Source organism: Bufo bufo, chromosome 2, assembly GCF_905171765.1.
Source record: "Bufo bufo chromosome 2, aBufBuf1.1, whole genome shotgun sequence".
Lineage (NCBI taxonomy): Eukaryota > Metazoa > Chordata > Amphibia > Anura > Bufonidae > Bufo > Bufo bufo.
The window spans coordinates 763,261,876-763,284,214 of record NC_053390.1 but is presented as its reverse complement, the minus strand read 5'-3'; the positions used below and the strand labels follow the sequence as shown (position 1 = coordinate 763,284,214).

The following is a 22,339-nucleotide window of genomic DNA, read 5'->3' as shown; positions in this document are numbered from 1 at the left end:
TCTAAAGTAGAAGCCTTACAGATATGTAAGAACCCAAGAATAGTTTTTGGAATCAGACACAGACCCTGCAATCAAAAAAAAATTATAAATATTTGTCCATGGTAAATCCTAAAAAACCAAGCAATGCTCTACCGACCAATAACATACAACCAGTAAAAGTCAGAATTTTCATATATTGAGGAAAAATATAATTTTCATCAATCCAGCAGACTGTACTGGAATCCAAGCCCCCCCCTCGTAAGATGTTGACAAGTCAAAGTTTAGACAAATATTGCATTGAATGTCCTGACATGTAGATATAATCTCTGAATAATATTGTACTAAAAATATGTCATTGCCTGCTATTGTCTGGGGAAGTTTCCCTCTTCGAAACTTTTTTGTTTGTTTAAGGCTTCTGTGTAGTACAGACTAATCAGCAGTCTTCCATCTCATTCAGACATGTTTGATGACAGTCAGTGCCCATAAAAAAGGTTAATTTCCATAGCAATATAAAGATGATAGAACCGCATAGCCAATAAGGTAGGGTGTGATGTTTTAAAGTGTAATAATTGGAGTGTCGAGAAGGAATTCAAAAACATTCAGAAGGAGATGGGCTAAAACTTTTTTAAAACTTTTCTTTTTAATAAAAAAAAGATACATATATTTAGAAGGTTGTTATGACAGTGGGGTAAATGTGGAATTCTGTTTAGTTGCACTGGCCCACATGAGGGCAAGGTTAATTTGAGATGGTGAACTGAGATACTGGGTAAAGTGTCACTATGCAGACAGTATATAAGTGTTAAAATAACACTTATTATCTAATTTAAGCAGTGTGCTGGTGATTTTCTTTAAAATAGCCCAAGAGTTAAACTTTTTCCTGCATAGTTAAGAATCTTTTGAAGTTCAAAGACTTAATACTGCCTTTTTTTTTAAACCCAGCCTTGTTTGTATTAGGAAATCAGGCCATTAAATCCTATAAGCAGCCTTCCTGCTGTTTTTTCCTTCTCTCAATACAATTTTTTTTATTGCTTTATGATGATGATGATGACTGTGACTTTTTTGGATTTGTTATGTTGTACTTTTTATGCTTACTTGTGGTAGCATTTTCTTTCAAATCGTAAATCCATACAATCACATTTTAATGTTGTAAAAAAGCCATAAAAAAACACTGTGATTAAAAAAAGTTCTTTGATGGTTGCCTGTACTGTTGACATTTGTTTAATGTCTAACTAAACTTATTTTATGATCTTTTTTTTTTTTTCAAAGTCGCTCAATAAGAAGCTTTAGGAGCCTTCTTTGAGATAAGGCTTATAAATGTGTTGTTTTATCAGGTGAAGTTTGGAACGTAGTTATCTTTGAAGATAATATTGACCTGTTGTCAAAAAAGATGGTTTTCAACTTTTCCAAAAAAAAAATAATACATAACCATAGTATATATGCTAAATAAGACTATGATGTCACTACTTATATTTCACAACACTTTTTTTTTCATAGAGATCTAAATGGAAATAATATCACAAGAATAACGAAGACAGATTTTGCGGGTTTGAGACATCTACGCGTCTTGTAAGTATTTTATAATCTCGTGTGTATCTTTTGGATAGTGTGCGGTGTCTAAAATGTTTTCAGATCGAATATTATGTTGAACATAATAAAGTGCAAAAATAAAGTGCAAAAATTTACATTTAATGGAAAAAAGTCATATTGCCTTAATTATGAGAAAACATGAGTAATAGTTTTTGAAGTTTCTGGATATTGGGCAATAATGTGTGGAAATCACAATGTTTTTTCAATTCTAGAGGCATCTTGAAGGATTTAGAAAGTTGGTTATGCATATTATTAACATAACAACTGGCATCTGCAAGTGATTAGTTATAATTGTCAGTGTTCAAACACTTTTTGCAGAATTAAAGGGTATTCTGCACAGTGTTATCTCTACGGACTATTGTTTTAAAGAAAAAGTTAGTGTTGACAAGTTAGAAATCCCCAAAAATTCCTACTTTCTTAGAGGCATAAGATTTACACACTTTTTGGAAAGATTAATTATAAATTCTGGGAACACTTTTTAGAAGTTTTTGATGTTCCACCAACAAGTGATTTATGAATTTTTGAAAACTTTTCTCAATTATGAATTAATTAGAAAAAGGAACGTAGTAGCTTTATTTGACAAAGTATGAGTTAAAGGCAAAGTAACAACTTTTATTTCATTTTTTAAACTTTTGTTTTATTTGGCTTTTACTAATGTTCCATGTTCTTTTCTCAAGTTGAATTTCCTAAAATATTCCTAATTGCTGAAATTGAATACAAAATTATTATTTGTTTTATTATTTTTTCCAGAATTTCTTTAAGTAACTTTAGATTACTTTTCATTTTGGAGTTAGAATGTGGGAATTGATAAAAATGTGAAATGAAGCTGTGCAGGCCATTGTCAATGACTAAAGACTGATGTGATGTTAATGCTTTGCTGATTAGTGGCGTATTAACCACATCTTCACTTTCCTTTTTACAGGCAGCTTATGGAGAACAAGATTAGTACTATTGAAAGGGGAGCATTTCAAGATCTAAAAGAGCTGGATAGACTGTAAGTATTTTCTGTCTGAAGGCGTAACAATTTTTTTCTGTGCTTAAAGAGCTTTTACCTAAATGTAGAAAATGTAGAAATGAAAGAATCCAACTGGGAATTCCTAATTTGTATGTAAAATATTCTACCCTCCTAAATGCTGAATCAGGGAGGTTAAATTTAGAAGTTGGAAGTCCCCAGTATGTAAGAGTGTAAAAAAAGACTAGACTACAGCCAGGCAAGACATTTAATTACTTTCTTCATTCAGCTTTTCCTATAGGAAGGTAATTTTATTTTGAATGATTTTGTTTTCCTTTAAAAGTTCCAAGCTACTCATTTAGTATGACATAACTGTTTTAAAGTAGGAAATTAGGGGCAGAATATTGAAGATTATATGTCAGTACTTCTACCATATAATTAGGAGCGATCAGTAGGCGTTATGTAGACCTAAATAGCTAGCATGGTTGAAGGCAGTCTTCCAGGAAATTGTCCTTCTTAATTAATAGATACTAGGCAGAAAAACTGGATAAGCCAGTTTTTTTTACCTTCTCTTATCTGATTTATACCAGTGATTATGTCCTAATGTGAATAATAATGAGTAATAAAAATCGTAGCTAGCTCATGTAAAAGGGATAGGATTGACATATATATTTAGTTGTCAGGTTTCTGATACTTTTGATGGCAAAAATTGCGCTGTCGAATTCCTAAAGCTTATAACAGTTTTCTTTAAGTGGGAAAATTAAATTAAGGCCTTATGCACATGACCGTGTCCATATTGCGGTACGCAAACCACGGATCCACATAAAATGGATATTTTCCATGTGCAATCCGCATATTTCTCCCTCCCACCACTAGAAATTACTATTCTTGTCTGCAATAAGGACAAGAATAGGACATGTTCTATAATTTGCGGAATGGACATATGTATGTGGACAACAAACAGATAACATTCATGTGCTGTAGTTTTTTTTGAGAACCCATAGAAATCAATAGACCCATATGCAATCTGCTAAAAAAGCGGATCTAACTTGGATGGAAAATAATGTTGTGTGCATGAACGCTAACTGTCTGAAAAAATACAGTAAGTCTCATGCATCTTGCCCTTCAAAAATGGATGCCGAGAGGATCTCATAGCTCTTATACACGTTAGATAGTTCTCAGTTTCTACCAAAAATGATCTAATCTGATCAAGTGCCCATGCACAGTTCATTTATGTTGGTAGGGTCCTACAAAAATGTAAAGTCTATATAGACCTCTCAATTTTTCCCTGACACTGGCAGATATTGTGAGAGATGAGATTCTGGCATGTTAGATTTCACAGGTACATCGAAAGGTCTTACCGGATCTTGACAACAATGGATGGGTCTGCTGTCATGGTTCTAGACTTGAGGGTGGGGTAAAGAACTTACCATGTCATACCGTACCAAGGCTATGTAGCTCTATAAATCCTAAAATGGAGTAGAGACCTCAAAAAAAGGATGCACCTGTCAGGAACTTTCCCTATCACTAGGAGGCTCTAAAAGCAATCCTACATTTGAATTCTCCTGAAAAGACGCACATCATAAACTAATTTAACAGGGAGGCCAACCTTGTCTTTCTAGTGGTGCCTCATAGATGAGTTTTCTTTGTTTTTCCCAATGTTTGGTTTGGTGACATCATTACTAGAATGTTTAATGTAGACATTCCTGCCATGTCCCAGATAAGAGCTATAAATGACAGTAAGGTGTGATTGGGGAAAAGTGTCTGTAGGAAAGGCTTCTCGAGATCAGCCATCTAGAGCTTGTTTTTATTTTTGTTATGTAGGAATAGTTTTACTTCATTTGGCTTACGTTATTACAGCTGACTAGTATAAAGCCAAAGTTGAAAAAAAGTAAAAAAATATTAATAAAAATATTAAAAATAATCTGATACATGCTCTTTGCCTAAACATCTTGATACAGTAACTAGCATTTGTATTTGTACATTTAGGGCTCATGGACATGACTAGCAAAATCCCTATAAAAAAGTAGTAGAGGATTCATAGACTTCTATGACACTACACTGTATCTCATTAGTCCTCCAATTCTATTTAGATAGTTGGATAGCATATGTTCCTTTGGATGCCACATTATGGAGATATTCTACCCTAGAAGTACTAGGGAAGTAAAACACTGCAATACAACTCTATTTGGCGACACCATATAGTCGCCCAAAGAACACCTAAGGAATTTGGATTTGGAAGTACTTTTTGAGGAACAGAAACGTAAATGAATGTTAGGATATATCAGACAAGCCAGACAGGGGTTCAACCAACTATTTGTATGTTTAACTATATCTACTGACCACACTGATAGACCTCATTGTAAACCAGGCTATACTTACTATAGCTGTGCCTAACTATACATATAGGACTTATGATTTCACCATTTTAGTCAGTGGCATTGCTTTGTGGGTTCTCTTTTGCACTACAATTCAGTTTTATTAAAATAATGCATATATATAAAAATAAAGAAGGGGGTTGATAATAACTAGAGATGAGCGAATCGAATCCCACAAAGTGGAATTCGATCAGAATTTCAGGATAAATTCTATTTGCCTTGAAGCCAGATGTCCTCGTGCTTCCTGTCAGCGAATCGATTTAATCTTAAATAGTGTAAAAAACAAAAAAATCATACTTACCTCCTCCATTTGCTCACGACGGGCCCCAGCCTCCATCTTGATTGAAGATCCCGGCCGAAATCCCGTGCGTGATGAAGTAATCTCGCACCGAGTGAGATTTCGCTCCAGATCTTCAAGCAAGATGGCGTCGGCCTGCCCATCGCAAGCAAATGGAGGCGGTAAGTTTGATGAAAAAAAAAAGTATGTTAATTTCACACCGTTTTTACACTCAGATGCCGTGATCATGTATGAACGCGGCATCTCAGGGGTACAATGACAGGGGGCGGCGCTATTGCTGCTCCCTGTCATTGCACTTGCTACTTACAAAAAAAATGCGCTTTGTGATGAAGTTATTTGTCACAAAATGAATTTCTTTATTTTATTCAGCGAATCAGCCAAATCGAACTTTTCATAAATTCGCTTATCTCTTATAATAACCCAGAAAATGGTTAGGTGTAGGAAAAATGAAAGCATGAAATTCTTTTGTTGAATAAAAGTTTAACTAAAAATTCTATTAGCCAATAACTATATATGTGACTGTACACAATGCACTAGTATTGAAAATATTTTTTGTACATTTTTGTTTTATTGTGTGTTCACACAACAGTCTGTGTGGTAAATTCCTTAAACTTTTAGCTTTCAAAATACACTGTCCCACATAGGGGCGGTTTATGCTTCAGGGGAAGGTTGTCATGTTAGTGTTGATTAGTCTTTGAGTAACTTTCACACTCCGGTCAGAGCAAACAACAGCCCATATCTATTTAGCTTGTGCTGTAGGTATAGATGTGTCTTTGCTGTTTTATCTACTATTAGATAATCTATTCACGTTGAGTTGCAGTGATCAAGTCGATCTACATGAAAAAAGTCATTGATTTATAAACTTGCCCTCAACATAACTAAAACTGTATGTCAAGCTGTAGGTCTGAAGTTTACACATGCTTGATAACAGTATTTTTTACTTCTCTGGTCTGAAATTTGGACTATAGCTGTTCCTTCAAAAGGTGCCCATACACCTTCAAGAGATGTCAGTAGAACTATCTTTTCTGACTCCATTCCAACTTCCCCATAGACTCACGGTTCTGCTGAACATGTATGTATTTTCAATGGGAAGGGAGGAGAAAGCCGCTGTCATACCCCTCTGCTGGAAGCTTATCTCTCAGGATAGCTTTAGGATCAGGCTAATAATTCAATTCACCCAATCGTTCTCCCCCCGATATCCTCTGTCAGGAGAGAGTTGGGAGCTTCCTGTATAAATTAGAATATTGTCTAGTCCCCTAGAAAACTGTGGATTTGGCCAATAACACATTGATGCGTATGGGCACTTTAAAGAGATTATCCAGTTTTTTTTTGTTTTGTTTTTATTTTCACCCTAGCCAGCTGTACCTGTGATAGAATCTATACTTACCTGCTCCCAACCGCTCCATTCTGGCTTCCTAGCTCCCTTCACTGTTCTTCTGGTCCCTTTCTGTCAATCTCTGCGTGGACAGGATCATGTGTCCCACTGAAGCCACTGACTGGCATGTCATTGCTAGGTCACGGACCACTAGGAGACACACAGTGAGCTGTCTCAGTGGTTCACTTAAAACCCATCCGTGTGGGAGATGGAGATTGGAAGACTAGTAAAGAGAGCTATGTAGCCGAAACACAGTGATGACTGTGATGCAAATTAAATTTTAAAAAAAAGAAAGAAAAAAAACTGAACAACCTGGCAGGTGGCAGTATTGGCAGGTTATGCCAGAGCAATGGGATAACCCATTATTCAATTTGCTGAGTCACCAGCTAATAATAATAAGTGATTTTCAAAAAGACAAGTAATAGCATATGGTCCTATAATTGCTATATATTAAGAATCAGCTAAAGTGAACTGGGCTAGTTAAAGAGAGAAGAATGAGTTGACGTTATGCAGAAAACCTAATGGATCAACCAGTTAGAAGATCCAAAACATTATAGCTGCCATCACTCTTGGTTGTATTGACTGGCCATAATTTCATAATTAAATTCATGATGAGGGTCAATGAATAGGACATGTCCCAATAATGTCCACAGGGACGTTAAGAAGAGAATTCTGTCCAAAAAATTCTAATAATTTTGTTCGGGGGGGAAGCTATTTTTTTCCAGGAGGGGTGGCACTCTTGTCCATCGGCTCTGTCTGGTATCATTGTGGATGGCGGAATGGGGAGTTGCAGTACTAGAAGTTGATACAAAGGAAGGATATAAACCAAGTGTGTAAAACTGTGCGATATTTTAGAAATTTAGCTTAAAGGGGTTCTGCACTTTGTTTTAACTGATGATCTATCCTCTGGATAGATCATCAGCATCTGATCGGCGGGGGTCCGACACCCGGGACCCCCGCCGATCAGCTGTTTGAGAAGGCTAAGCTCTGTTCACTTGAATGGAGCTTAGCCGAGCCCACGCTAGTTGATACTAGTCGTGACGTCACTGGGCTGGCGGGAAACAGTGAGAAGGTTGCGGCGCTACTGGAGTGCCACTGCCTTCTCAAACAGCTGATAGGCGGGGGTCCCGGGTGTCGGACCCCCGCCGATCAGATGCTGATGATCTATCCAGAGGATAGATCATCAGTTAAAACAAAGTGCAGAAACCCTTTAATACAATAGTGTTCAGTATAGGTGGATTTGTAAATGTGTGGATTCTATAGATTGAAAGAAATGTTTAGCTCTGTTCAGGTTGAAGGATTTTATCCTGCCAGGAGTTTTGTCTGTGCCTAAAATTTTAAACTAGCTGTAGAAATAATTAGTGGTGTCTATCATCATATGATTTTGATGATTCTCAATTTTTAGCTGTAAAAGATAAAAACTGATGATTCTCAGTTTTTATCTTTTATAGTTTTATGACTTGTGTGTAAGGCTTCTATCACTTTAATGCAAGATTTTGGTGTTAAATGCATATACAGGTTGTTCTACATCACTTCCACTATAACCATTGAGCTGTCCCTGAAATGTCTCCTTATAATCTGTCACCCAGTAGTGTATTTTTTCATATTTTACAGTCCATAAGAAACATAGAAACATATAATGTGTCGGCAGATAAGAACCATTTGGCCCATCTAGTCTTCCCAATATACTGAATACTATGAATAGCCCCTGGTCCTATCTTATATGAAGGATGGCCTTTTGCCTATCCCATGCATGCTTAAACTCCTTCACTGTATTTGCAGCTACCACTTCTGCAGGAAGGCTATTCCATGCATCCACTACTCTCAGTAAAGTAATACTTCCTGATATTACTTTTAAACCTTTGCCCCTGTAATTTAAAACTATGTCCTCTTGTAGCAGTTTTTCTTCTTTTAAATATTCTCTCCTCTTTTACCTTGTTGATTCCCTTTATGTATTTAAAAGTTTCTATCATATCCTCTCTGTCTCGTCTTTCTTCCAAGCTATACATGTTAAGGTCCTTTAACCACCTCAGCCCCCAGTGCTTAAACACCCTGAAAGACCAGGCCACTTTTTACACTTCTGACCTACACTACTTTCACCGTTTATTGCTCGGTCATGCAACTTACCACCCAAATGAATTTTACCTCCTTTTCTTCTCACTAATAGAGCTTTCATTTGGTGGTATTTCATTGCTGCTGACATTTTTACTTTTTTGTTATTAATCGAAATTAACGATTTTTTTGCAAAAAAATGACATTTTTCACTTTCAGTTGTAAAATTTTGCAAAAAAAACGAGATCCATATAGAAATTTTGCTCTAAATTTATAGTTCTACATGTCTTTGATAAAAAAAAAATGTTTGGGTAAAAAAAAAAATGGTTTGGGTAAAAGTTATAGCGTTTACAAACTATGGTACAAAAAATGTGAATTTCCGCTTTTTGAAGCCGCTCTGACTTTCTGAGCACCTGTCATGTTTCCTGAGGTTCTACAATGCCCAGACAGTACAAACACCCACAAATGACCCCATTTCTGAAGTACACACCCTAAGGTATTCGCTGATGGGCATAGTGAGTTCATAGAACTTTTTATTTTTTGTCACAAGTTAGCGGAAAATGATGATTTTTTTTTTTATTTTTTTTTTTCTTACAAAGTCTCATATTCCACTAACTTGTGACAAAAAATAAAAAGTTCTATGAACTCACTATAGCCCATCAGCGAATACCTTGGGGTCTCTTCTTTCCAAAATGGGGTCACTTGTGGGGTAGTTATACTGCCCTGGCATTCTAGGGGCCCAAATGTGTGGTAAGGAGTTTGAAATCAAATTCAGTAAAAAATGACCTGTGAAATCCGAAAGGTGCTCTTTGGAATATGGGCCCCTTTGCCCACCTAGGCTGCAAAAAAGTGTCACACATCTGGTATCTCCGTACTCAGGAGAAGGTGGGGAATGTGTTTTGGGGTGTCATTTTATATATACCCATGCTGGGTGAGAGAAATATCTTGGCAAAAGACAACTTTTCCCCATTTTTTTATACAAAGTTGTCATTTGACCAAGATATTTATCTCACCCAGCATGGGTATATGTAAAAAGACACCCCAAAACACATTCCTCAACTTCTCCTGAGTACGGGGATACCAGATGTGTGACGCTTTTTTGCAGCCTAGGTGGGCAAAGGGGCCCATATTCCAAAGAGCACCTTTCGGATTTCACTCCTCATTTTTTCCTGAATTTGATTTCAAACTCCTTACCACACATTTGGGCCCCTAGAATACCAGGGCAGTATAACTACCCCACAAGTGACCCCATTTTGGAAAGAAGACACCCCAAGGTATTCCGTGAGGGGCATGGCGAGTTCCTAGAATTTTTTATTTTTAGTCACAAGTTAGTGGAAAATGATGATTTTTTTTTTTTTTCATACAAAGTCTCATATTCCACAAACTTCTGACAAAAAATAAAAACTTCCATGAACTCACTATGCCCATCAGCGAATACCTTGGGGTCTCTTCTTTCCAAAATGGGGTCACTTGTGGGGTAGTTATACTGCCCTGGCATTCTAGGGGCCCAAATGTGTGGTAAGTAGGTAAATAACCTGTGAAATCCGAAAGGTGCTCTTTGGAATGTGGGCCCCTTTGCCCACCTAGGCTGCAAAAAAGTGTCACACATCTGGTATCTCCGTACTCAGGAGAAGTTGAGGAATGTGTTTTGGGGTGTCTTTTTTCATATACCCATGCTGGGTGAGATAAATATCTTGGTCAAATGCCAACTTTGTATAAAAAAATGGGAAAAGTTGTCTTTTGCCAAGATATTTCTCTCACCCAGCATGGGTATATGTAAAAAGACACCCCAAAACACATTCCCCAACTTCTCCTGAGTACGGAGATACCAGATGTGTGACACTTTTTTGCAGCCTAGGTGGGCAAAGGGGCCCATATACAAAAGAGCACCTTTCGGATTTCACAGGTCATTTTTTACAGAATTTGATTTCAAACTCCTTACCACACATTTGGGCCCCTAGAATGCCAGGGCAGTATAACTACCCCACAAGTGACCCCATTTTGGAAAGAAGAGACCCCAAGGTATTCGCTGATGGGCATAGTAAATTCATGGAACTTTTTATTTTTTGTCACAAGTTAGTGGAATATGAGACTTTGTATGAAAAAAAAAATAAAAAAAAAAATCATCATTTTCCACTAACTTGTGACAAAAAATAAAAAATTCTAGGAACTCGCCATGCCCCTCACGGAATACCTTGGGGTGTTTTCTTTCCAAAATGGGTCACTTGTGGGGTAGTTATACTGCCCTGGCATTTTCCAGGGGCCCTAATGTGTGGTAAGTAGGTAAATGACCTGTGAAATCCTAAAGGTGCTCTTTGGAATATGGGCCCCTTTGCCCACCTAGGCTGCAAAAAAGTGTCACACATGTGGTATCGCCGTATTCAGGAGACGTTGGGGAATGTGTTTTGGGGTGTCATTTACATATACCCATGCTGGGTGAGAGAAATATCTTGGCAAAAGACAACTTTTCCCCATTTTTTTTATGCAAAGTTGGCATTTGACCAAGATATTTCTCTCACCCAGCATGGGTATATGTAAAATGACACCCCAAAACACATTCCCCAACTTCTCCTGAGTACGGCGATACCAGATGTGTGACACTTTTTTGCAGCCTAGATGCGCAAAGGTGCCCAAATTCCTTTTAGGAGGGCATTTTTAGACATTTGGATACCAGACTTCTTCTCACGCTTTGGGGCCCCTAGAATGCCAGGGCAGTATAAATACCCCACATGTGACCCCATTTTGGAAAGAAGACACCCCAAGGTATTCAACTGAGGGCATGGCGAGGTCATAGAAAATTTTTTTTTTGGCACAAGTTAGCGGAAATTGATATTTTTTATTTTTTTCTCCACAAAGTCTCCCGTTCCGCTAACTTGGGACAAAAATTTCAATCTTTCATGGACTCAATAAGCCCCTCACGGAATACCTGGGGTGTCTTCTTTCCGAAATGGGGTCACATGTGGGGTATTTATACTGCCCTGGCATTCTAGGGGCCCTAAAGCGTGAGAAGAAGTCTGGAATATAAATGTCTAAAAAAATTTTACGCATTTGGATTCCGTGAGGGGTATGGGGAGTCAGTGAGATTTTATTTTTTGACACAAGTTAGTGGAATATGAGACTTTGTAAGAAAAAAAAATAAAATTACGCTAACTTGGGCCAAAAAAATATCTGAATGGAGCCTTACAGAGGGGTGATCAATGACAGGGGGGGTGATCAATGACAGGGGGGTTGATCAATGACAGGGGGGTTGATCATGACAGGGGGGTGATCAATGACAGGGGGGTGATCAGGGAGTCTATATGGGGTGATCACCACAGTCATTGATCACGCCCGTGTAAGGCTTCATTCAGACGTCCGGATGCGTTTTGCGGATCCGATCCATCTATCAGTGCATCCGTAAAAATCATGCGGACATCTGAATGGAGCTTTACAGGGGGGTAATCAATGACAGGGGGGGTAATCAATGACAGGGGGGTGATCAGGGAGTCTTATGGGGTGATCACCACAGTCATTGATCATGCCCCTGTAAGGCTTCATTCAGACGTCCGGATGCGTTTTGCGGATCCGATCCATCTATCAGTGCATCCGTAAAAATCATGCGGACGTCTGAATGGAGCTTTACAGGGGACGGTACTCAATGACAGGGGGTAATCAATGACAGGGGGTGATCAGGGAGTCCTATATGGGGTGATCACCACAGTCATTGATCACGCCCCTGTAAGGCTTCATTCAGACGTCCGGATGCGTTTTGCGGATCCGATCCATCTATCAGTGCATCCGTAAAAATCATGCGGACGTCTGAATGGAGCTTTACAGGGGGGTAATCAATGACAGGGGGGTGATCAGGGAGTCTATATGGGTGATCACCACAGTCATTGATCACGCCCCTGTAAGGCTTCATTCAGACGTCCGCATGATTTTTGCGGATCCGATCCATCTATCAGTGCATCCGTAAAAAATCATGCGGACGTCTGAATGGAGCTTTACAGGGGGTAATCAATGACAGGGGGGTAATCAATGACAGGGGGGTGATCAGGGAGTCTATATGGGGTGATCACCACAGTCATTGATCATGCCCCTGTAAGGCTTCATTCAGACGTCCGGATGCGTTTTGCGGATCCGATCCATCTATCAGTGCATCCGTAAAAATCATGCGGACATCTGAATGGAGCTTTACAGGGGGGTAATCAATGACAGGGGGGTGATCACCACAGTCATTGATCATGCCCCTGTAAGGCTTCATTCAGACGACCGGATGCGTTTTGCGGATCCGATCCTGTATCAGTGCATCCGTAAAAATCATGCGGACATCTGAATGGAGCTTTACAGGGGGGTGATCAGGGAGTCTATATTGGGTGATCACCACAGTCATTGATCATGCCCTGTAAGGCTTCATTCAGACGTCCAGATGCGTTTTGCGGATCCGATCCATCTATCAGTGGATCCGTAAAATCATGCGGACGTCTGAATGGAGCTTTACACGGGGGTAATCAATGACAGGGGGGTAATCAATGACAGGGGGGTGATCAGGGAGTCTATATGGGGTGATCACCACAGTCATTGATCACGCCCCTGTAAGGCATCAGTCAGACGTCCGGATGCTTATTGCGGATCCGATCCATCTATCAGTGGATCCGTAAAAATCATGCGGACGTCTGAATGGAGCTTACAGGGGGTTGATCAATGACAGGGGGGTAATCAATGACAGGGGGGTGATCAGGGAGTCTCTATGGGGTGATCAGGGGTGATTAGGGGTGATCAGGGGCTAATAAGGGGTTAATAAGTGACGGGGGGGGGTGTAGTGTAGTGTAGTGGTGCTTGGTGCTACTTTACTGAGCTACCTGTGTCCTCAGGTGGTACGATCCAAACAAAGGGGACCACCAGAGGACCAGGTAGCAGGTATATTAGACGCTGTTTTGATAACAGCGTCTAATATACCTGTTAGGGGTTAAAAAAAAACACATCTCCAGCCTGCCAGCGAACGATCGCCGCTGGCAGGCTGGAGATCAACTCTCTTACCTTCCGTTCCTGTGAGCGCGCGCGCCTGTGTGCGCGCGTTCACAGGAAGTCTCGCGTCTCGCGAGATGACGCGTATATGCGTGACTGTGCGCAGGGCTGCCACCTCCGGAACGCGATCCTGCGTTAGGCGGTCCGGAGGTGGTTAATATTTCCTGGTAAGTTTTATCCTGCAATCCATGTACTAGTTTAGTAGCTCTTCTCTGAACTCTCTCCAAAGTATCAATATCCTTCTGGAGATATAGTCTCCAGTACTGCGCACAATACTCCAAATGAGGTCTCACTAGTGCTCTGTAGAGCGGCATGAGCACCTCCCTCTTTCTACTGGTAATTCCTCTCCCTATACACCCAAGCATTCTGCTAGCATTTCCTGCTGCTCTATGACATTGTCTGCCTACCTTTAAGTCTTCTGAAATAATGATCCATAAATCCCTTTCCTCAGATACTGAGGTTTGGACTGTATCACTGATTTTATATTCTGCTCTTGGGTTTTTACGCCCCAGGTGCATTATCTTGCACTTATCAACATTAAATTTTAGTTGCCAGATTTTTGACCATTCCTCTAGTTTTCCTAAATCCTTTTCCATTTGGTGTATCCCTCCAGGAACATCAACCCTGTTACAAATCTTTGTGTCATCAGCAAAAAGACACACCTTATCATCGAGGCCTTCTGCAATTTTGCTGATAAAGATATTAAACAATATGGGTCCCAGAACAGATTCCTGAGGTACCCCACTGGGTAACAAGACCTTGTCTGAAAATGCAGGGCTGTTGTCAGTAAATTAGAATTTCAGAGAGTACACCATCTTTGTTTAAATTGCGGCCATATCTCCTGCTGTTCGTTATTGTACTGTGCAGCGTTAAGCTTCCAGCACTTTCTCATATGTTTCACACATAGGCAGGTTAGTCAATAGAGTGGCCTGGACAATGTCTGCTAGCAGTTCTACCCTTATGTACTCCTCACAAATGTCCTTATTACTGCATTGACCTGAGAGTCTCTTCCATCTGCTTTCTTCTAGAGGAACCTGTTTGCTTTCTCAGCTGTTTGTGGAAAATAGTGTTTTATGTCTCTTGTTAATATAAGTATTTATTCTCTTCTTCATAATGGACATGCAAATTGCTTTCCTTTTACCTGAATGATCATAGGTTGACCATACAAAACGGGGATGTTTTTCTTGGCTGCTTATCGTGATCTATCTATAGAAATGGCTACTCACATGTGGCTGGAAACATATAATTCACACGTATAAAAGTAAAGCCGGATAGTGGCTGCATAACTGTTGGATGAAAACTAGTTAACTAATCTTCTTCATGTTAACATGTTCATTTCAATGGGGAGAAGAAGACAAACCACTAGCAGACCCTTCTGGCAGCAGTGTTTCTACCAGCTAAACAACAGAATGATGAAACTCAATATGGTCGACCCTCGTTTCTCCCAACATCTGCTTTTGCAGAATAGTTAGAAGGAAACCATTTGATTGTTGGTGGATTTCACTAATTGCATTAGGATTTGCCAACATTAATGTTTATAAAAAGCTTAAATGTTCTAGCAGGTTCTCATAGCTGAAGATATGTGAGATAAAGTAGTGTCAAGGGGCAAACCAAAAACATAAGAACACCATGGGCAGCAGCTCTTGGTCCTGTAGAAGAAGCTTAGAAAACAGATTACATCAAAATACAAAATAAAATGAAAAACACAATATAAATAGTTACAGGTATCAATGTAGAATAATGATCTGTTGATCTGTCTCATGTCAGTACAGAGTCAGGAATCAGTTTTTCCACTTTAATGGTCTAGGTAATTCAGGAGTTAGATTTTGTCTGGATCAGGTGGGGTTTGCATGTGTAAAAGGTTTATGCTGGTGGACCAAAGCTGGCCATCCATATTAGACAGAAGTTGGTTGATGGTTAAACAGCAGTTAAACAAACAATCTGGTGAACAATCATTTTACAGACACGGCCATACACATTTTAGTCCATATTGGACATAATAGTTGTTCAAACTGGCCATACATATTCGATGAAACTGGGAGATGAATGTTCATTTTTTGAATGCAAGATCATTTGGCTGACTATAGGACACAAATTTCAAACACAGCCAACTTCTTTTCAGATGATGATATTCTGTGGTCAGTAGGCTAAAACAACCGTTTGTTGTGAAATTTCACCCAACGATCATCAGGTCATTCCTTTTGATCAATTTCAGATTACTGTGTATGGCCACCAACAGGTCTCATTTCAACCAGTTATGTAACTATACTATTATATCAAAGACAGTGTTGCCCAGCATCTGATTTTGATCTTTACTTAGAGTTATGATTCCTGTTTAGTTTGTGTCAGCTAGAAATTATGTGGTTTTTAGTCTTTTTATCTACCATTGACATAGTAGTGGCCTTGATGCTAAGTCTCATTAATACCATTGATACCCAACAGTATTTAAAGGTGACGTGGTTTCTGAACGAAATGTGGTTCCCAAGCTACTGGTTGAATTGGATACCACTGTCTGGTTTAGATACTACAGTCAGAAAGATGATCATGGTTTCCCTTTCGCCTTAGGGGCAAAAGGCCTTCTTACAACTATTTTTATCCAACTTCTTAGGAGGAAGAATTGCATTTTACATCGCAGGACCCATTTTTCAAGTTAGATTATAGCTATTATAACTGTGCTAAGCCTGTAATATCATGGATTGTTGTTCTCTTTGTGCTGAAGTCCACTTAGATTTCTGTAGGAAGTCACTGTCTGAGAATTGTGAGAAGAAAGACTGAAGATTTTGGTTTTTTGAATGGATACCAAGTTCTATATGAACGCTTCTTTTATGGCAGTCCCCAGTTGTTGGCCCAGGGTAAATATTTCATATTTGTGAGGAAAAGTCGAAAGAATCCTTTTTATTTACAACTGCCAAGTCCATCTGATGGAGGTACATTGTTATCTGACAACCAATTCATCTCCTTGGGACCCTGGAATTCAGAACCATTTCTAAGGCAACCTAGAGATACATTACAAATATAGTTCTTTCAATGCATTCTCTAAACAGGGGTTGCGAAGAAAAGACCTTGCTTATATTCCCAAGTGAAAAGACAAGCTGCTCTTAACTTTTTTATATAATTGAATCGGTTGAACAAAGGGCCACGATAGGACCAATTTTTCTGCACAAAGAGTTTTGGAAATCTAATAAGAGAAATCTGTTGGAAGAACATATCAAACATTAGATCTCATTTGTGAACATTATCAAATGGACTACAAGCCTTTGTGAGTTGAAGAACGAGAAAGAGGTCATGGAACAAATACCAAAAATGATTATTTACACCACACAGCACAAAGCCAGAAATTCTGCTTTAGGTTTTCTTACAGTCGATTGTCCATGGATAAATACATGTTGTATGTGTTCACATAGTTGTGACAGTTTTGATAATTTTTTATCAGCATTTGATAATTCTATAAACCGAGAGCCTAAATAAAACAATGGATTTCAACCAGAACAGCATAGGTTCTACTGCTTTGCAGTGAGTTTGTATCCACGGCTGATAGACAAATACAAGTTGCTGAATGACAAATCAGCAGCTGTATAAACATATTATAAAGCATCTCTTGAAAGTTTTCTATTCATTCCAGAGTACTCATCGGCAGATCTGTCTATCTATCCATCCATCTATCTATCTATTTATCTATTTATCTCTATCTATTATCTATCTTTCTGTCTATATATTCTATCTATCTCATATCTATGTCTCATATCTATGTCTCATATCTATCTATCTATCTATCTATCTATCTAGAATTGGCGAAAAACGGGCATCACTCCGGCCCCTGGATGGGGAACAGTGTAGTAGATTGGGATTTGCACCTGGCATCCTACAGAGTGCTGCTGACCATCTTTTTCTTATCTATCTATCTATCTTTCTATTTATCTATCTATCTATCTATCTATCTATCTATCTATCTATCTATTCTATCTCATATCTATCTATCTATCTATCTATCTATCTATCTATCTATCTATCTATCATCTATCTATTTCTCATATCTATCTATCTATCTATCTATCTATCTATCCTATCTAATCTATCTATCTATCTAATCTATCACATATCTATGTCTCATATCTATCTATTATTCAGAACTATGTATCATTTAATATCTATGTATCTTGGTGATACAATGCAATGCTGGCATGCCTGCTCAATAAATTAATTTAGCTTGAACCATTAGCATCAATCAGAGAAGCTCTTTAAAGTTTGCAGCGTATAGCACATTATACCATGGAGACTAGTAGAACTCCTTCTGTGGACATTAATTTGAAATGATGGTGAGAAACTCTTTCCAGACCTTTTCACAAATTCCCGGCCAGAAAGGCTGTTTATTTTTCCCATGTCTATTTTTGTTCGGATCCCTCCTCGACAGCATTTGCTGGGTTCTCCTTACGTTCTAGTACAGATTGGGCTGAAGTCGTATATCCAGGCAATGTGGTCTTTGCCTCCTCTTGTTGCCCTGTTCTTTAATTTTATTCATTGTTTAGCTAGGGGGCAAAAATTCCTAGCAGACATTCCTAGCATTTCACAGCATGCATTGTTCTGCTGCGATAGGCCTCTAATAACTCATATATCTGGAATGGAGCAGGGGAAACTGAAATGATCTGCTATTAAAACTTAATTTGGACTCTGGTTGGTTCCCATAAAATGTCACCTTTTTACCTTATGGATGTACATGTGCACATAATTTATTCACTAACTGAACATATTAAGTAGGCTACTTCCAGCGAGTGTGTGTAATGAAGTGTGGATTTATCTGTATACTTATTTCTATGTATAAGGCATATATTCTGCACACAGATGGCACTACTTTGCTCCATGTGGTGCCCAATTCTGAAATTCTGGATCATGCCATGACTTTAATTTTATCAAAATCATCAAGAGATCCAGCAGAATAGACTCCGTGTGAAATCAGACAAGTCCAGAGTTACAATAGGGTCTTATAGAGGTCTATGAAGTTAAGATTTCCAGCATAAAACACTCTCTGTTTGACAGAAGATGCTTGTGATCTCACCTTTAGGCCCACAGCTTCCTCGCCTATGGGAGGTTGAGTGAGCAGATGAGTGGGTGGATAGATCAGTGAGCAAGTGCCTGATTGAGGAGGGACATGCTTACTTGCCAGATGACCCAGATCAAGAGGCACACTATTATTACAGAAGCCAAGTGTACAGTGCTATTATCTCAGCACTATAGCGCACTATTATTGCCACCATTTAAAGAGGACCTGTCACTACTCCTGACATGCCTGTTTTAATAGCTTCATGCATTCCCCATGGGATAACAATTCCGGAGCATCGATTCTTATGGCTCTAAGTTGTGCCATTCCTTTATTATTTCTACTAGAAGGTATGAATGCATTTCTAGCAGTCTACAGTAAGGGTACAGAGGGGTGGTAACAAGTTGGGGGTGTATACCTGCACAGCCAGAAAATGGCAGCACTGATTGGATAGAGTGAGTCTGTGCAGGGACACACCCCCAACTTGTCACCGCCCCTCTGTACCCTTCCTGCAGACTGCTAGCAATTCATTCATAACTTCTAGTAGAAATAATAAAGGAATGGCACAACATAGAGTCATAAGAATAGGGGGATGCATGAAGCTATTAAAACAGGCATGTCCGGAGTGGTGAAAGGTCCTCTTTAAGACACTGTTAATATTTATTTGTATAGTAAGTTTTTTTTATACTTAATGGGGCTGTTATTTGGGCACTGTATGCTGTGATCACATGGGCACTGGATTATGCTGTTATTAGGAGAATTTAGCATGAGGATAAAGTCAGTTTTGCTGGAATCTACATTGGCGTACTTTGCACCGAATTTATCACACATCACCCATTCTTTGTATGCTGAAGTGAGTTTGTGACTTTTTTGAGACTTTAAAGATAAATGTGTTACGAAACTCATTAACATAACTAGGCCCACCAAGCCCACCTTCCCAACCACTTTCAAAAACTGAAGTGAGTGTTGTAAAAATGCAAAAAGTTTCATAATTTTGGCACTAATAAGCCCCAAAAGTGTCATTGCTCTGAAAGCTGAAGGCATTGGATGTGACGACGTAGGCACTATATGGTTCTATTATCTGGACACTGTATGCTATCTACTTACTGTATCTTCATATGGAAATAAAGCTGGAAAATCTGCAGTGGCACTGTGCATACCAACCATCTTTTTTTTTTCAGGCACATTATGCACATGACTGTATGTTAGGTCTGCATCCGATCTTCATTTCAATGGGGCCGCAAAAGATGCGGACAGCGCACCATGTGCTGTCCGCATCCCTGTGTCTGTTCCGTGGCCCCGGAAAAAAGATTGAACATGTCCTATACTTATACTGTTTGAGGACAACGATAGGACATTTCTGCAGGAGTTTAAAAAACAATCGGTGGCATGCACTCGGCCAGTATCCATGTTTTGCAGATCGGCGATTTGCGGACTGCACACCATAAGGGTCCATTCACACATCCGTATGAATGGGTCCGGATCCATTCTGCAATTATGCGGAACTGGTGCGGACCCATTCACTTCCGTTCCGCGGCCCCCTAACTTCCGGTCCGCTGTTCCGCCAAAAAATAGAACATGTCCTATTCTTGTCCGCAATAGCGGACAAGAATAGGACATGTTCTATTATAGTGCAGGCCATTTGCACATGGCGGTGTTGTGGTTTTGTGTACGTATGAATGGACCCTAAATGGTTGTGTGCATGAGCCCTAATCCTGTCATTCTGTTGTAACATTTTTTTTTGTACTTTATATTGAATTTTCATTCTTACTCTCTTTCAGACGCTTAAATCGAAATAGTCTTCAGGTATTACCAGAATTGCTTTTTCTGGGAACTCCAAAACTCTACAGACTGTAAGTACACCTGCTCCTTTATTGTTTGCTTTGTTCAGGAGGAAAAAAAACTTTTGTGTATCATCTGTTCCATTTCTTGTCTCTTCGGGCATAGCTGATTTTTTTTTAATCATTTGTTGTTTTTGCCAAAGCAATAATGTTATGTAGGAATCTTCTATCATTCAGTGCAATTTATCATCTTCAGGTTGAGTCAAAAGTCAGGAACCACCACTTTTGTCTGTTTGTTATACAGATGGCTGATGGATACATAGAAGTCAGTAAAAGTGGTCTACAATGAACCACATAGTAAATTACCTAGTCAAAATTTAGATATAATTGAACTTTTTGAGCATTACCTGTACAATATTAACAATTTCCTGAAACCGTGGCCTGAAGGTGAAGGCATCTGGTACCCAATATGGTATACTTGTCTTGAGATTTGTCCGTTTTAGACCTTCCTTTATGGACTAAAATATTCTGGTATGTCCCCCATGAAGTCGTTATCAAACTGTCAGATTTAGCAAAGAACAATACTGAGGATAATTTCACACTTGCGGCAGAGGATTCCAGCAGGCAGTTCCGTCACCGGAACTGCCCACCGGATCCGGCAATACGGATGCAAACTGATGGCATTTGTCAGACAGATCAGGATCCTGATCCGTATGACAAATGCATTGAAATTCCGGATCCGTCTCTCCGGGGTCATCCGGAAAAACGTATCCGGCATTTATTTTCCCATTTTTTTCGGTCTGAGCATGCGCAGACCGCAATGCCGGATCTGTTTTGCCGGAACACTCGGGGCTGGATCCGGCATGAATGCATTTCAATGGGAAAAAATGCCGGCAAGTGTTCCGGAATGCATGCTGCGGTATTATCTCCGTCCTAAAAAAGGCAAAAAGACTGAACTGAAGACATCCTGATGCATCCTAAACGGATTGCTCTCCATTCAGAATGCATTAGGAATAAAAACTGATCAGTTATTTTCCGGTATTGAACCCCTAGGACGGAACTCAATGCCGGAAAAGAATAACCATAGTGTGAAAGTACCCTGAGTGTATTATATTGAACAGTTCAATAAAAATTGGACTATTGAAAATTTTAAAGCGGGTCCAGAATTTTGACATCCGCAGTCCTCTTGTATCTTGTGTGTTCTGAAGGCCATTCTTTGTTGAACTTGTACATAGGAGCATGGAGAGCACAATCTTAGGGTGTGAATATTTGAATGAATAGATCTGCTTCTACTCGGCAGGGTTTTATTTCATGGACATCCATTTATGTGTTGTGAGAATTCAGGTTGAAGTTCACATGGGTTTTCTCCTGAGGATTGGCCTAAATAATTGCACTATTATGTATCAGCTCCCAAAGGAATCATGGAAAGTTTGCTTTCTTTTCATGCTGTGTACAGTTTGCCATAGCGAGGATGGTCATTTTGGTCTTATATATAGCTGTGTGCCAGTCAAACTCGTACAGTCATTGTGATTATTGATGCTATATGATTAAGTTATGTTTTAGTTATTTGGGTACGTGTTTATCATGTCAGTAAGATATCTATATACAGCTTCCATCGTTTTGGCTACATGGTAACATGACATTCCTCATGATCCAGGCTATGGCAAAATTTCTAACTCCAGTATTTTGATGAGTTGTCTGTAGGTGATAGTTATTATGGGACCCCGTATACAGCTATATCTAGAGAATTCACAGACATGATTGCTTACACTGGTACGTGTGTCCCTTATGTGGTTATATCTGATTGTTAAAGCTAGGAGGCAAAATGGAAACCTGCACTCCGTGGAGAAGTAATTCCAATGTAGATAGGTAAAATCCACGGCACTCACGTGATG

General features: G+C 39.2%; 1 protein-coding gene across 2 annotated transcripts in view; it reads left to right on the top strand.

The window, feature by feature from the left end:
• SLIT2 (slit guidance ligand 2) overlaps nt 1-22,339 on the top strand; it is a 429,541-nt gene that overhangs the window by 142,304 nt on the left and 264,898 nt on the right. For both annotated transcript variants that reach the window (XM_040419036.1, XM_040419035.1), the window contains exons 2-4: nt 1,474-1,545; nt 2,489-2,560; nt 20,445-20,516. In XM_040419036.1, the coding sequence (XP_040274970.1) occupies nt 2,496-2,560; nt 20,445-20,516 (137 nt within the window). In that variant the 5' untranslated portion in view covers nt 1,474-1,545; nt 2,489-2,495. The remainder of the gene's footprint in view (nt 1-1,473; nt 1,546-2,488; nt 2,561-20,444; nt 20,517-22,339) is intronic.